This window comes from Mesoplodon densirostris, chromosome 9, assembly GCF_025265405.1.
Source record: "Mesoplodon densirostris isolate mMesDen1 chromosome 9, mMesDen1 primary haplotype, whole genome shotgun sequence".
Taxonomy (NCBI): domain Eukaryota; kingdom Metazoa; phylum Chordata; class Mammalia; order Artiodactyla; family Ziphiidae; genus Mesoplodon; species Mesoplodon densirostris.
Window position 1 is genome coordinate 106,296,573 of NC_082669.1, and position 15,579 is coordinate 106,312,151.

Here is a 15,579-nt window from a genome sequence, read left to right on the forward strand (position 1 = left end):
TGGACCAATGTCCTGTACTTGGCTCTCCCACCTCAGAGGCTCAGCCCTGACACCCAGGCGGAGCACCAAAACCTTGTCAGCCACACAGCTCAGAAGAAAAAGGAGGGAAAAAAAAGAAAGAAAGAAAGAAAGAAATTAAAGTTATTAAAATAGAAAATTTTTTAATTACTAAAAATAAAAAGTAATTTAAAAAGAAAGAAAGAAGAGAGCAACCAAACCAAAAAACAAATCCACCAATGATAACAAGCACTTAAAACTATCCTAAAAAAAAGACAGACAGAACCCTAGTACAAATGGTAAAAACAAAGCTATACAGACAAAATCACACAAAGAAGCATACACATACACACTCACAGAAAGAGAAAAAGGAAATATATATATATGTATTAAAAAAAGGAAGAGAGCAACCAAATCAATAAACAAATCTACCAGTGATAATAAGCTCTAAATACTAAACTTAGATAAATATAAAACCAGAAACAAATTAGATGCAGAAAGCAAACCCCAAGTCTACAGTTGCTCCCAAAGTCCACCCCCTCAATTTTGGGTTGATTCGTTGTCTATTCAGGTATTCCACAGATGCAGGGCACATCAAGTTGATCGTGGAGATTTAATCCGCTGCTCCTGAGGCTGCTGGGAGAGATTTCCCTTTCTCTTCTTTGTTCGCACAGCTCCTGGGGTTCGGCTTTGGATTTGGCCCTGCCTCTGCATGTAGGTCGCCTGAGGGCATCTGTTCTTCACTCAGAGAGGATGGGGTTAAAGGAGCAGCTGATTCGGGGGCTCTGGCTCACTCAGGTGGCGGGGAGGGAGGGGTACGGATGCGGGTTGAGCCTGCGGCGTCAGAGGCCGGCGTGACGTTGCAGCAGCCTGAGGCGCGCCGTGCGTTCTCCCGGGGAAGTTGTCCCTGGATCACAGGGCTCTGGCAGTGGCAGGCTGCACAGGCTTCCAGGAGGGGAGGTGTGGACAGTGACCTGTGCTCACACACAGGCTTCTTGGTGGCTGCAGCAGCAGCCTTAGCGTCTCATGCCCGTCTCTGGGGTCCGCTCTGTTAGCCGCGGCTCGCGCCCGTCACTGGAGCTCATTTAGGCGGAGCTCTGAATCCCCTCTCCTCGTGCACCCGAAACACCGGTCTCTTGTCTCTTAGGCAGGTCCAGAATTTTCCCCGGACTCCCTCCCAGCTAGCCATGGCGCACTAGCCCCCTTCAAACTGTGTTCACGCCGCCAACCCCAGTCCTCTCCCTGCGCTCCGACCGAAGCCCAAGCCTCAGCTCCCAGCCCCGCCTGCCCTGGCGGGTGAGCAGACAAGCCTCTCGGGCTGGTGAGTGCTGGTCGGCACCGATCCTCTGTGCTTTGCCCTCCGCACCCCTGTGGCTGCGCTCTCCTCCGTGACCCCGAAGCTTCCCCCTCCGCCACCCGCAGTCTCCGCCCGCGAAGGGGCTTCTAGTGTGTGGAAACCTTTCCTCCTTCACGGCTCCCTCCCACTGGTGCAGGTCCCGTCCCTATTCTTTTGTCTCTGTGTTTTCTTTTTTCTTTTGCCCTACCCAGGTACGTGGGGAGTTTCTTGCCTTTTGGGAGGTCTGAGGTCTTCTGCCAGCGTTCAGTAGGTGTTCTGTAGGAGTTGTTCCACGTGTAGATGTATTTCTGATGTATCTGTGGGAAGGAAGGTGATCTCCACATCTTACTCCTCTGCCATCTTGAAGGTCCCTCCCATCTTTACACTTTTAAAAGTGATTAACTAGATATTCAGAGATATGCAGGATACCATGGGATACGCTGTGCTTAAGGTCTAAGTGACAGGAAGCTTGCACTGCAGCCTGGACTTGCTACACAACTTCTTTGATTTTTTGACACCCCTGACTGAAGAAATTCTCATTTGAGCACTGGCTTCTAGGAAATATAATGGAAAGAGTCTAAAATGTACAGAAGCAGAGGAAGAGCCTTGGGAAGGCATTGCTTCTGAGACAGGAAGGAAGTGGGGAGAGTATGACCATTAAAAGAATGAAACAACCATTAAGAAGAACAGGATTCGATAGAAACTGCTTAGAACTCACTAGGCTCCTGATACAAGAATTAACTGCAATAAAGGAAACCTCCAAGATGTAAGGAAAGCCCTGTAGAGTTTGCTAGAAGCATCCAGGGCTGAAGGAGGAGACCCACAGAAGGACCAGCATGGGGGCTTCAGACGTCGTGGGAAAAGCCGTGTCCCCCCACAGAGAGCAGAGAAGTTCTGGTTTGGCGGGGCTGGAACTGGTCTGGGGTTGCTGGGCCAGCACAAGGCCACTGTCTGGAGTGCAGGTGGGGAAGCAGGGACCCAGCGTGTGTGGGGGTGGGGCTGGGGAGCTGGGGGCAGGGGGCTTCAGAGCACGCAGGCCACACAGGGCTGCACAGGGGCTCTCGTTTCCAGGGGAGATGGAGGGTCACCAGGCCGTAGGCTCACGGAGGCGTCCTGCTCTGGGCCTGTGGCTTGGGCAGACCTCACACCCTAGGCCGAACCTCCACTACCTCCCCACCCCCAAGCCAGCACTGGAAATTTCCAGAAGCCCCTTCTTCCCTCCAGGGCTGAGAAAGTTTAACATCCTGCTCATTTTAAAGGAGATTAAAGGAATTCGTGTTTATCATAGAGCAGATATTGAAGGTTGAATTGGAGCCAGGAGGCCGTGAATGGATTTACTGGCACAAAGACAGTAATATACCAGGGACCACAATGGGGTATCACTGGGCGAGAGACGGGAAGAGGATGGGGCTTGTGTTGGGAGGATTCCAGAAAGCAGGACTGGGTGCTCTAAAAAGCTAGGGCAATTCCGGAATCGGGCAGCTTTGCAACCTTTGTCTGGGAGGCAGGAAGAGTGGAACAGGACTAGAGGTATTATTTGAGAACCGAGCTGGGAGAAGGTGATGTTCAGTCATGGTTTTGGTGGCACGGCTTTTTATTTAATTTCCTGTATTAGTTTTCTACTGCTGCTGTAACAACTTACCACAAGTTTAGGGTAACGCCGATGTATTATCTTATGGTTCTGGAGGCCAGACATCCAAAATTAGTATCACTGAGCTGATGCTCAGGTGCTGGCAGGGCTGGTTCCCCCGGCACCCCAGGCGGTGAGGGGAGAACTAGGTCCTTGTCTTTTTCAGCCTCTAGAGGGCGCCCGCATCCCATGGCTCGTCACCCCAGAGAGTCCGGGATCCATCGCGGAGCCACGTCTTCAAGGCCCCCGAGCTGCTCTTGCCTTTCCTGCCGTGTCCTCCACTTCACCTTCCCCTGTTCCCGCAACCCCACCTGCCTGCCTCCTCCTCAGCGCAAGGCAGGAGGGAGTGAGAGAGACAGAGAAGGAAAAAGGCAGCCAGACTCTTCTTTCCTGCTAGCTCTCCTCCTGCTTTCCTCTTTTATTACAGAATTCCCGCAGACACGAGATTTTGATCTTTGTGAACGTTAAAGCCTTCCTGTGTATCTTCAGCACTTGTCATATTTTCTATGTCAGTTGTTCCAAAAGATTTTCCTAACTGAACAAGTAATTTGTATTAGAATTATAGGTCATTGCCCAGATTCCTGTCCAACATTTTTTCATTAATGTCTTCATTAATGAATGAAGACTTGGCATGTTTGTGATATTTATAGATAAATCAAAACGAGGCAGAATCACTGATGACAGAATCAAGATTCAAAAGCTTTTGAGTAGGCTGTTATTATGCTTCAAAACAAAAGAAATAAATTTAGTATCAATAAGGGTAAATTTTAGCTTTTGGCTCAAGTCACCAACTGCCTATATGAAGGAAGGAGAAGAGCTGAAAGTAACCTATGGAGACAAACTAGGAATGTTATTTTACATGAGCTCAGTAAAGATAATATAAAATGTGCCCACAGGCCAACTCTGTCTGGTCTGGGTCCCCAGAAACAGTTCAGGAAAAGAAGGGTGATTCTGTTGTGTGAATCAGGCCACCTCTGAGCACTGATTTCACCTGTGTCCGCTGATGGGTTGCAGGAACGAATGTCAGCACGTTTTTATTGAGGAGCTGCTATGGGCTCAGCACTGTCCTGGGCCCAAAGATACAAGAAATCTAAAAGTCTAAGCAGAGAAATTTGATATTTTTTTAAAATGGGGTACCATATATCCATAAAATGGAATACCCATCATTCATGGCAAGGGATGATTTAGTTGTATGTGTATTGACACAGAAAGAGTCTCCTATTACATTGTTAAGTGATGAAAAGTAAATGCAAATGCAAAACAATATGTATAGTTGGGTTCCATCCAATTCTTGTAAAAACTCAAAACAATAGACATAAAAAATTAACATTAAATTTTTGTCTGCAAATCTATTATTTTCTCTATAATGAACATATATTCTTTGCATCCATTTTTAAGTTATTTAACAAAATAGATTAAATGAGAAGTATTTAGGGGGAGATCATCACTGAAGCATAGTAGGGTAGCTTACTAATTATTGATGTATCGGCTCTTTCAGGAAGCCTTTTGACAACAGGCAGTAGAAGTGGATGGAGGGACCGCAGCAGTTATGCATGTGCGCCACCAGATGGCGCCAAAGCAGCTACTTAATATTTAGCAGCAGAACTAGTTGCCTTTGCTCCAGAGAAAGTACAATAAAGTACTACAATGTTTAAGACTCTCTGGCCAGAATAAGTGTTTTGTTAACGATGCACTTGAAATTGTAGAAAGCTTTTCAAAATTATAGTCGAACACGCCGCTGATTGCTTTAATCACGTGTTTTGGACTTTTATCGCAGTGCTACCAGATACTCGCCCATGCACAAAAAAACTTACAGTACCCATTCTGCAGGTCAGAACTCCCGAAATTCCTGAGACATGATGATTCTTTGACTCTTAACCTTGAGTAACAATAGCCTCGAGGTTTCTAGTAAGCAGTCTCAAAACTCCGGTGTAGGCGGTCATTAATAATTAGCCATCATTCCTCAAAGTAACTCATTCTCCTCTTGACAAGTGACTTTAGCTCCCTCCCTGCGCACTTCCAGCCACCTGCTCCTTCCCGGAAGCAGGTCTCCTTCCTGCAGCTTTGCCCATCTTGGCCCGTCAGGAGCCAAGACCCTGGAGTGGATCTAGTTTCTGGAGTCTGTGCTACTGCCTTCAGCAAGTAGCTTCCTGGCGCAGTTCCCACGGGAAGGCCCTGCCAGATAGGGATGCAGTGTTTCCTTCTGACCCACACCTTGCCTTATGCTCACCTGAGCAGGTATTAAACTCATTTCAGAAAAACGAAAGGTTACAAGAGAGGCTTTTCACATGTGGGTACACAGAAGCACAGAAAGTTCTAGGAGCTCACAGTTGGGGAAACACAACCAGAATGTTTGCGTTGTAAATATTCAGCTAAGGCAAGAAAAGCCACTTAGGGACACAAAGGACAAGAGAAGCCCTGTGATTCTGGGACACCACCACTTGCACTTTTACGTGGGAAGTGTAATCAGAAATGTGCATTGCTACAACAGGCATTACCTGTAAGCTAGTCCCATCTGCTTCATTTTTTCCTCCCTCTGCTGCCAACTCAGCTGCCAAAGACAGCTCTGCTAGAGCAAAGGTGTCTTTGTCCCCTCCAGGCTCTGATGTCCCTACCCTGTGACAGGAAAGAGAAATCACCCTCGTTTTTTTGTTTTTGTTTTTTTTTTTTACATCTTTATTGGAGTATAATTACTTAAAAATGGTGTGTTAGTTTCTGCTTTATAACAAAATGATTCAGTTATACATATACATATGTTCCCATATCCCCTCCCTCTTGCGTCTCTTTCCCACCCTCCCTATCCCACCCCTCCAGGCGGTCACAAAGCACCAAGCTGATCTCCCTGTGCTATGCGTCTGCTTCCCACTAGCTATCTATTTTACATTTGGCAGTATACATATGTCCATGCCACTCTCTCACTTTGTCACAGCTTACCTTTCCCCCTCCCCATATCCTCAAGTCCATTCTCTAGTAGGTCTGTGTCTTTATTCCTGTCTTACCCCTAGGTTCTTCATGACATTTTTTTTTCTTAAATTCCATATATATGTGTCAGCATACAGTATTTGTCTTTCTCTTTCTGACTTACTTCACTCTGTATGACAGACTCTAGGTCCATCCACCTCATTACAAATAGCTCAATTTCGTTTCTTTTTATGGCTGAGTAATATTCCATTGTATGTATGTGCCACATCTTCTTTATCCATTCATCCGATGATGGACACTTAGGTTGTTTCCATCTCCGGGCTATTGTAAATAGGGCTGCTATAAACATTTTGGTACATGACTCTTTTTGAATTATGGTTTTCTCAGGGTATATGCCCAGTAGTGGGATTGCTGGGTCATATGGTAGTTCTATTTGTAGTTTTTTAAGGAGCCTCCATACTCTTCTCCATAGTGGCTGTACCAATTCACATTCCCACCAGCAGTGCAAGAGTGTTCCCTTTTCTCCACACCCTCTCCAGCATTTATTGTTTCTAGATTTTTTATGATGGCCATTCTGACTGGTGTGAGATGATATCTCATTGTAGTTTTGATTTGCATTTCTCTAATGATTAAAGACGTTGTGCATCCTTTCATGTGTTTGTTGGCAGTTTGTATGTCTTCTGTGGAGAAATGTCTATTTAGGTCTTCTGCCCATTTTTGGATTGGGTTGTTTGTTTTTTTGTTATTGAGCTGCATGAGCTGCTTATAAATTTTGGAGATTAATCCTTTGTCAGTTGCTTCATTTGCAAATATTTTCTCCCATTCTAAGGGTTGTCTTTTGGTCTTATTTATGGTATCCTTTGCTGTGCAAAGGCTTTTAAGTTTCATTAGGTCCCATGTGTTTATTTTTGTCTTTATTTCCATTTCTCTAGGAGGTGGGTCCAAAAGGATCTTGCTGTGATTTATGCCATAGAGTGTTCTGCCTATGTTTTCCTCTAAGAGTTTGATAGTGTCTGGCCTTACATTTAGGTCTTTAATCCATTTTGAGCTTATTTTTGTGTATGGTGTTAGGGAGTGATCTAATCTCATACTTTTACATGTCCCTGTCCAGTTTTCCAGGCACCACTTATTGAAGAGACTGTCTTTTCTCCACTGTACATTCCTGCCTCCTTTATCAAAGATACGGTGACCATATGTGCATGGGTTTATCTCTGGGCTTTCTATCCTGTTCCATTGATCTATCTTTCTGTTTTTGTGCCAGTACCATACTGTCTTGATTACTGTAGCTTTGTAGATTACTCTGAAGTCAGGGAGCCTGATTCCTCCAGCTCCATTTTTCGTTCTCAAGATTGCTTTGGCTATTCGGGGTCTTTTGTGTTTCCATACAAATTGTGAAATTTTTTATTCTAGTTCTGTGAAAAATGCCAGTGGTAGTTTGATAGGGATTGCATTGAATCTGTAGATTGCTTTGGGTAGTAGAGTCATTTTCACAATGTTGATTCTTCCAATCCAAGAACATGGTATATCTCTCCATCTATTTGTATCATCTTTAATTTCTTTCATCAGTGTCTTATAATTTTCTGCATACAGGTCTTTTGTCTCCTTAGGTAGGTTTATTCCTCGATATTTTATTCTTTTTGTTGCAATGGTAAATGGGAGTGTTTTCTTGATTTCACTTTCAGATTTTTCATCATTACTATATAGGAATGCCAGAGATTTCTGTGCATTAATTTTGTATCCTGCTACTTTACCAAATTCATTGATTAGCTCTAGTAGTTTTCTGGTAGCATCTTTAGGATTCTCTATGTATAATATCATGTCATCTGCAAACAGTGACAGTTTTACTTCTTCTTTTCCGATTTGGATTCCTTTTATTTCCTTTTCTTCTCTGATTGCTGTGGCTAAAACTTCCAAAACTGTGTTGAATAAGAGTGGTGAGAGTGGGCAACCTTGTCTTGTTCCTGATCTTACTGGAAATGGTTTCAGTTTTTCACCATTGAGGACGATGTTGGCTGTGGGTTTGTCATATATGGCCTTTATTATGTTGAGGAAAGTTCCCTCTATGCCTACTCTCTGCAGGGTTTTTATCATAAATGGGTGTTGAATTTTGTCGAAAGCTTTCTCTGCATCTATTGAGATGATCATGTGGTTTTTCTCTTTCAATTTGTTAATATGGTGTATCACGTTGATTGATTTGCGTATATTGAAGAATCCTTGCATTCCTGGAATAAACCCCACTTGATCATGGTGTATGATCCTTTGAATGTGCTGTTGGATTCTGTTTGCTAGTATTTTGTTGAGGATTTTTGCACCTATGTTCATCAGTGATATTGGCCTGTAGTTTTCTTTCTTTGTGACATCCTTGTCTGGTTTTGGTATCAAGGTGATGGTGGCCTCGTAGAATGAGTTTGGGAGTGTTCCTCCCTCTGCTATATTTTGGAAGAGTTTCAGAAGGATAGGTGTTAGCTCTTCTCTAAATGCTTGATAGAATTCGCCTGTGAAGCCATCTGGTCCTGGACTTTTGTTTATTGGAAGATTTTTTATCACAGTTTCAATTTCAGTGCTTGTGATTGGTCTGTTCATATTTTCTATTTCTTCCTGATTCAGTCTTGGCAGGTTGTGCATTTCTAAGAATTTGTCCATTTCTTCCAGGTTGTCCATTTTATTGGCATAGAGTTGCTTGTAGTAATCTCTCATGATCTTTTGTATTTCTGCAGTGTCAGTTGTTACTTCTCCTTTTTCATTTCTAATTCTATTGATTTGAGCCTTTTCCCTTTTTTTCTTGATGAGTCTGGCTAATGGTTTATCAATTTTGTTTTATCTTCTCAAAGAACCAGCTTTTAGTTTTATTGATCTTTGCTATCATTTCCTTCATTTCTTTTTCATTTATTTCTGATCAGATTTTTATGATTTCTTTCCTTCTGCTAACTTTGGGGTGTTTTTGTTCTTCTTTCTCTAATTGCTTTAGGTGCAAGGTTAGGTTGTTTATTCGAGATGTTTCCTGTTTCTTAACAGTTCTCTTAGAACTGCTTTTGCTGCATCCCATAGGTTTTGGGTCGTCGTGTCTCCATTGTCATTTGTTTCTAGGTATTTTTTAATTTCTCTTTGATTTCTTCAGTGATCACTTTGTTATTAAGTAGTGTATTGTTTAGCCTCCATGTGTTTGTATTTTTTACAGATCTTTTCCTGTAATTGATATCTAGTCTCATAGCATTGTGGTCGGAAAAGATACTTGATACAATTTCAATTTTCTTAAATTTACCAAGGCTTGATTTGTGACCCAAGATATGATCTATCCTGGAGAATGTTCCATGAGCACTTGAGAAAAATGTGTATTCTGTTGTTTTAGGATGGAATGTCCTATACATATCAATTAAGTCCATCTTGTTTAATGTATCATTTAAAGCTTGTGTTTCCTTATTTATTTTCATTTTGGATGATCTGTCCATTGGTGTTAAAGTCCCCTACTATGAATGTGTTACTGTCGATTTCCCCTTTTATGGCTGTTAGTATTTGCCTTATGTATTGAGGTGCTCCTATGTTGGGTGCATAAATATTTACAATTGTTATATCTTCTTCTTGGATCGATCCCTTGATCATTATGTAGTGTCCTTCTTTGTCTCTTCTAGTAGTCTTTATTTTAAAGTCTATTTTGTCTGATATGAGAATTGCTACTCCAGCTTTCTTTTGGTTTCCATTTGCATGGAATATCTTTTTCCATCCCCTTACTTTCAGTCTGTATGTGTCTCTAGGTCTGAAGTGGGTCTCTTGTAGACAGCATATATATGGGTCTTGTTTTTGTATCCATTCAGCCAATCTGTGTCTTTTGGTGGGAGCATTTAGTCCATTTACATTTAAGGTAATTATCGATATGTATGTTCCTATTCCCATTTTCTTAATTGTTTTAGGTTCGTTATTGTAGGTCTTTTCCTTCTGTTGTGTTTCTTGCCTAGAGAAGTTCCTTTAGCATTTGTTGTAAAGCTGGTTTGGTGGTGCTGAACTCTCTCAGCTTTTGCTTGTCTGTAAACGTTTTAATTTCTCCATCAAATCTGAATGAGATCCTTGCTGGGTAGAGTAATCTTGGTTGCAGGTTTTTTTCCTTCATCACTTTAAATATGTCCTGCCAGTCCCTTCTGGCTTGCAGAGTTTCTGCTGAGAGATCAGCTGTTAACCTGATGGGGATTCCCTTGTGTGTTATTTGTTGTTTTTCCCTTGCTGCTTTTAATGTGTTTTCTTTGTATTTAATTTTTGACAGTTTGATTAATATGTGTCTTGGTGGATTTCTCTTTGGATTTATCCTGTATGGGACTCTCTGTGCCTCCTGGACTTGACTGACTATTTCCTTTCCCATATTAGGGAAGTTTTCAACTATAATCTCTTCAAATATTTTCTCAGTCCCTTTCTTTTTCTCTTCTTCTTCTGGAACCCCTATAACTCGAATGTTGGTGCATTTAATGTTGTCCCAGAGGTCTCTGAGACTGTCCTCAGTTCTTTTCATTCTTTTTTCTTTCTTCTGCTCTGCAGTAGTCATTTCCACTATTTTATCTTCCACGTCACTTATCCGTTCTTCTGCCTCAGTTATTCTGCTATTGATCCCATCTAGATTATTTTTCATTTCATTTATTGTGTTTTGAATCATTGCTTGATTCATCTTTAGTTCTTCTAGGTCCTTATTAACTGTTTCTTGCATTTTGTCTATTCTATTTCCAAGATTTTGGATCATCTTTACTATCATTATTCTGAATTCTTTTTCAGGTAAACTGCCTATTTCCTCTTCATTTGTTAGGTCTGGTGGGTTTTTATCTTGCTCCTTCTCCTGCTGTGTGTTTTTCTGTCTTCTCATTTTGCTTATCTTTCTGTGTTTGGGGTCTCCTTTTTGCAGGCTGCAGGTTCGTAGTTCCCGTTGTGATTGGTGTCTGTCCCCAGTGGCTAAGGTTAGTTCAGTGGGTTGTGTAGGCTTCCTGGTGGAGGGGACTAGTGCCTGTGTTCTGGTGGACGAGGCTGGATCTTGTCTTTCTGGTGGGCAGGTCCACATCTGGTGGTGTGTTTTGGGGTGTCTGTGACCTTATTATGATTTTAGGCAGCCTTTCTGCTAATGGGTGGGGTTGTGTTTCTGTCTTGCTAGTTGTTTGGCATGGGCTGTTCAGCACTGTAGCTTGTTGGTCGTTGAGTGAAGCTGGGTGCTAGTGTTGAGATGGAGATCTCTGGAAGATTTTCGCCGTTTGATATTATGTGGAGCTGGGAGGTCTCTTGTGGACCAGTGTCCTGAAGTTGGCTCTTCCACCTCAGAGGCACAGCAGTGACTCCTGGCTCCTCAATTTGGGATGATTCGTTGTCTATTCATGTATTCCCCAGATGCAGGGTACATGAAGTTGATTGTTGAGCTTTAATCCGCTGCTTCTGAGGCTGCTGGGAGAGATTTCCCTTTCTCTTCTTTGTTCTTACAGCTCCCAGGTCTCAGTTTTGGATTTGGCCCCGCCTCTCCATGTAGGTCGCCAGAGGGCGTCTGTTCTTCGCTCAGACAGGACAGGGTTAAAGGAGCAGCCGCTTCGGGGACTCTGGCTCACTGAGGCCGGGGGGGGGGGGGGGAGGGAGGGGCACGTAGGCGGGGCGAGCCTGCGGCGTCAGACGCCGGCGAGACGTTGCGCCAGCGTGACGTTGCACCAGCCCGAGGCGCGCCGTGCGCTCTCCCGGGGAAGCCATCCCCCAGCAGTGATGGGCTGCACAGGCTCCCCGGAAGGGGGGCATGGACAGTGACCTGTGCTCGCACACAGGCCTCGTGGCGGCGGTAGCAGCCCCAGCGTCCCACGCCCATCTCTGGCATCCGCGCTTTTAGCCGCGGCTTGCGCCCGTCTCTGGGGCTCCTCTAAGCAGCGCTCTTAATCCCCTCTCCTCACGCACCAGGAAACAAAGAGGGAAGAAGAAATCTCTTGCCTCTACGGCAGGTCCAGACTTTATCCCAGACTCCCTGCCGGCTAGCTGTGGCGCATTAGCCCCTTCAGGCTGTGTTCACGCCGCCAGCCCCAGTCCTCTCCCTGCGCTCCGACTGAAACCCGAGCCTCAGCTCCCAGCGCTGCCCGCCCCGGTGGGCGAGCAGACAAGCCTCTCGGGCTGGTGAGTGCCGGTTGGCACCGATCCTCTGTGCGGGAATCTCTCCGCTTTGCCCTACCCAGGTACGTGGGGAGTTTCTTGCCTTTTGGGAGGTCTGAGGTCTTCTACCAGTGTTCAGTAGGTGTTCTGTAGGAGTTGTTCCACGTGTAGCTGTATTTCTGGTGTATCTGTGGGGAGGAAGGTGATCTCCACGTCTTACTCTTCCACCGTCTTCCCCGGAAGTCTCACCCTCGTTTTGATAAGCAAGAAAACTATGAACCTGAATCTCAGCCTTTGAATTACATATCCATATATATTATAATATTCGTATTCATATTTAAACATATATATATTCTGAAGATCAATATTTGTGTGCAAGTTGATAGACCCAAATGGTGAAGAAAACAGTACAGTAAGGCGATCCTAAAGAAAATCCATTGCTATAGATGTAGCATTTTTTATCTCAGAGATCAGTACTAGGGATTGGATCAGGCAGGTTTCACGCTGTTAAAATGAGCAAAAGGATCTTAATCCAGCAGGTAAACTATCCACAGAGAATGTGCGTAAGCTGGAGAACAATTCATAAAGGGTCTTCACTTACCAAGCTCCATTTGTTTTCCAATAACCCCAGCAAAGGAAGGGATGGACTTCCCATTTTCTCAGGCTGGTATTTCAGAGTCAGCAGTGATGAAATAAGATCCAGAAACTGAGGTTCAAAGAATGATGTCATCCCCCCTGGGAGATCTGAGTCCAGTGCAGGATGGTGACATTCTTCTAAAAGTGTCTCTCTTTTTCTTCCTGCAGCTGGATCATTATCCTTCTGTGAGTTACCAACTGCCAAGTTCATCTGACACTCTGTTCAATTCTCCCAAGTCGCTCTTTCTGGGAAAAGTTATAGGTAAGAATTTGGGGTAAATTGCTCACATAATTTTCTAAAGCTACTAATTTGCCTTTGAAATACATTGTGATTAGTGGTGGAGGCCTCTAAGTCAATGATGGTGATGAAACCCATGTTATGTGGTGTGTGACAGACTAAAACACATATGAAGCTGAGTATCTGCTCCTGGCTTCTTGATCTGGAATCTGTTCATTTAAGAGCCACCCTGGCCCTTCTCTTTACTACACATCCGTGCTATCTAGATTAAATAGAGATGTGATTGGCTAAGCATTTTAAAATGATTAATGTAAAGCCAATGAATTTTTTTTTCTGAGAGGACATATATTGTGAACCCAACGTGGAAATAGTCAGATGGTGGGTAATGTGCTGGCCAAGGAGGAGGTGAATTTGTGATCAGAATGTTATTAATCGTTACAAGCACTCATTTTAAAAGATGGGGGTGGGAGGAGCTAGCAGATAACGAAGGGAACAGGGGACCCAACCTATAATAGTAAATGACAATAATGCACACTTATACAGGACTTTATGTGCGCCAAGCTCCATTTTAAGCACTTCAGATACATGAACTCATTTACTCTTCCTAGCAATTCCATGAGATAGTCAATATGATCATCTCCATTTTACAGATGAGAAGACTGAGGCACCAAGAGGTTAAATAACATACCCAAGGCCACCAATTTAAGTGGTGGAATCAAAACGTGGACCCGGGCAGTCAGATACCGGGTCTCTGTGCCTGACTACTGTGCTGTAACCTCTGTGATGGTTGACTCGGGAATGAAAGAGAAAGGCAGAAGAAGGAGATTTGGGTAACACAGGTTGACCAGTTGAGGGATAAGCCCTACATCCCATGTCAGAGAGTGGCCAAGAGCAAAAAGTATTCCAGGACTTAGAACCAGGAAGACACCAGGCAAGACAGGGGGCAAACAGAGTTGTAGGTGAGGCCCCATGGGAAAGGGCCACATCCTCAGCAAAAAGGCGGGGAGGAGGGGCAGGAGCTCAGTCGGGGGGGTGGACCTGGAAAAGGAAAGGGGGCCCAGACTCACGGGTCACCTGCCACTTCAGGCATTGTGCTAAAAGTCTTACGTGTGTAAATGTGACAACTTAATGTCACAACAGTCCCGTTAAGCAAGACCTATGATTATTATCCTCATTTTACAGAGGAGGAAACTAAAGCTAAGGATGGTCAGTATGCCAAAGTTACTCAGCTAGTATGTGGTAAAGTAGAGTTTTGAAGCTGCGTCTCTCTGATGAGAGTCCATGGTTAAACAGATCAAAAGAACTTGTCATTAAGGGTCAAGGTCCAGAAGGAATGCAGCTGAAAGTTGATTGATGCCATTATCATTTATTTACATAAGCCAGTATTTTAGTGGAATGGAGGCTTAGGCATCCACAAGGCATGGACCCTTAGACGTTGGTGAGTGCCCAAATGCCGCCACATGCCTTCCACAGTTCAGTGAAGAATAATTGGAAATTTTAAGTGTTCCTTCAGGGTTGTAATGATGCCATCAGAACAAACCCTACACTATGACACTGATATTCCTAAAGACACTGCACTATGATATTCCTAAAGTAACACCCACCATGAACATACTTGAAACAATGGACTTTATTTCTTTAGTGAAACTCACAAAGTCAAGTTTGACAGGAATGTTGGGTGATTGCCAGGTTCCCTCACTGTGAGTAACGCTCTCTTTTTCATCAGCATTTCATGTCAGGTGATTAAATTGGCACTTCAGCAAAATTACAATATGCAATGAGGCATGGACCTTCAGGATCATGAACAAATAACATTGTAAAGGCAAATCCTCTATAATAACTAAGTATTTACTGTGCTAGAAATCTGTGTCAAGCTAAAAGCATAACATGAACTTCAGATGTAGGAGTGTTACACCCAGAGTTTTCTGTTCACCAAAGGAAAATCTTGCTGTGCAAATAAGCTAACTGTGCATGTGATGAGGTACATAAATAAATGCAAATACCTGTAAGGACATCCACAGTCCTGACATGGAGGTGGCCTCATGGTCTCATGCACCTGAGGGTAAGTTAAGGTGTTGCTGCAGGTCCCACACAAGACTTCTAGCTGAGACGGACTCTCATCCACACAAGCCCCAGAGCTGTCTGCAGACAAAGGCAGTGTATCTTAGCTCCACTGTATCCTAACAAGGAGCAAGTGCTCAATAAATATTTGTTAAATTAATGAAGAGTAGAAGGGAAAAGAAACAAAAAGCATATCCTGCAGAATGAGAGGGTATGGATGATGATGCTAAGACAATCAATAAAAATTAGCACAGAAGTGAGATCTGCTATTCTCACACACCTTGCAATCTGGTTTTCCTAAAAGCAGACGTCTGATAATAATGGAGTAGAAAGCATGTAGGCTTTGGAATCAGGCAAAGCTGGTGTCTTAGTCAGCTCAGACTAGGTGGCTTAAGCAACAGACATTTATTTCTCATAGTTCTGAAGGCTGGGAAGTTCGAGATCAAGGTACCAGCAGATCGGGTGTCTGGTGAGGGCCCACTTCCTCGTTTGCAGACAGCCGTTTTCTCATTGTATCCTCACGTGACATAGAGAGAAGCAAGCTCTCTCCTGTTTCTTCTTAGAGGGGCACTAATCTCATTCAAGAGGGCTCCACCCTCATGACCTAATCCCAGATCCATCCCCTGATGTCATCACATTGGGGGTTAAGATTTCAACATATTAATTTGG

At 43.8% G+C, this 15,579-nt stretch overlaps 1 protein-coding gene across 1 annotated transcript in view; it reads left to right on the forward strand.

The window, feature by feature from the left end:
- The window catches only part of CNTNAP2 (contactin associated protein 2), a 1,481,544-nt gene that overhangs the window by 1,341,183 nt on the left and 124,782 nt on the right, over positions 1 to 15,579 (forward strand). The window contains exon 23 of the mRNA XM_060107754.1: positions 12,780 to 12,873. Coding sequence (XP_059963737.1) covers positions 12,780 to 12,873 — 94 coding nt within the window. The remainder of the gene's footprint in view (positions 1 to 12,779; positions 12,874 to 15,579) is intronic.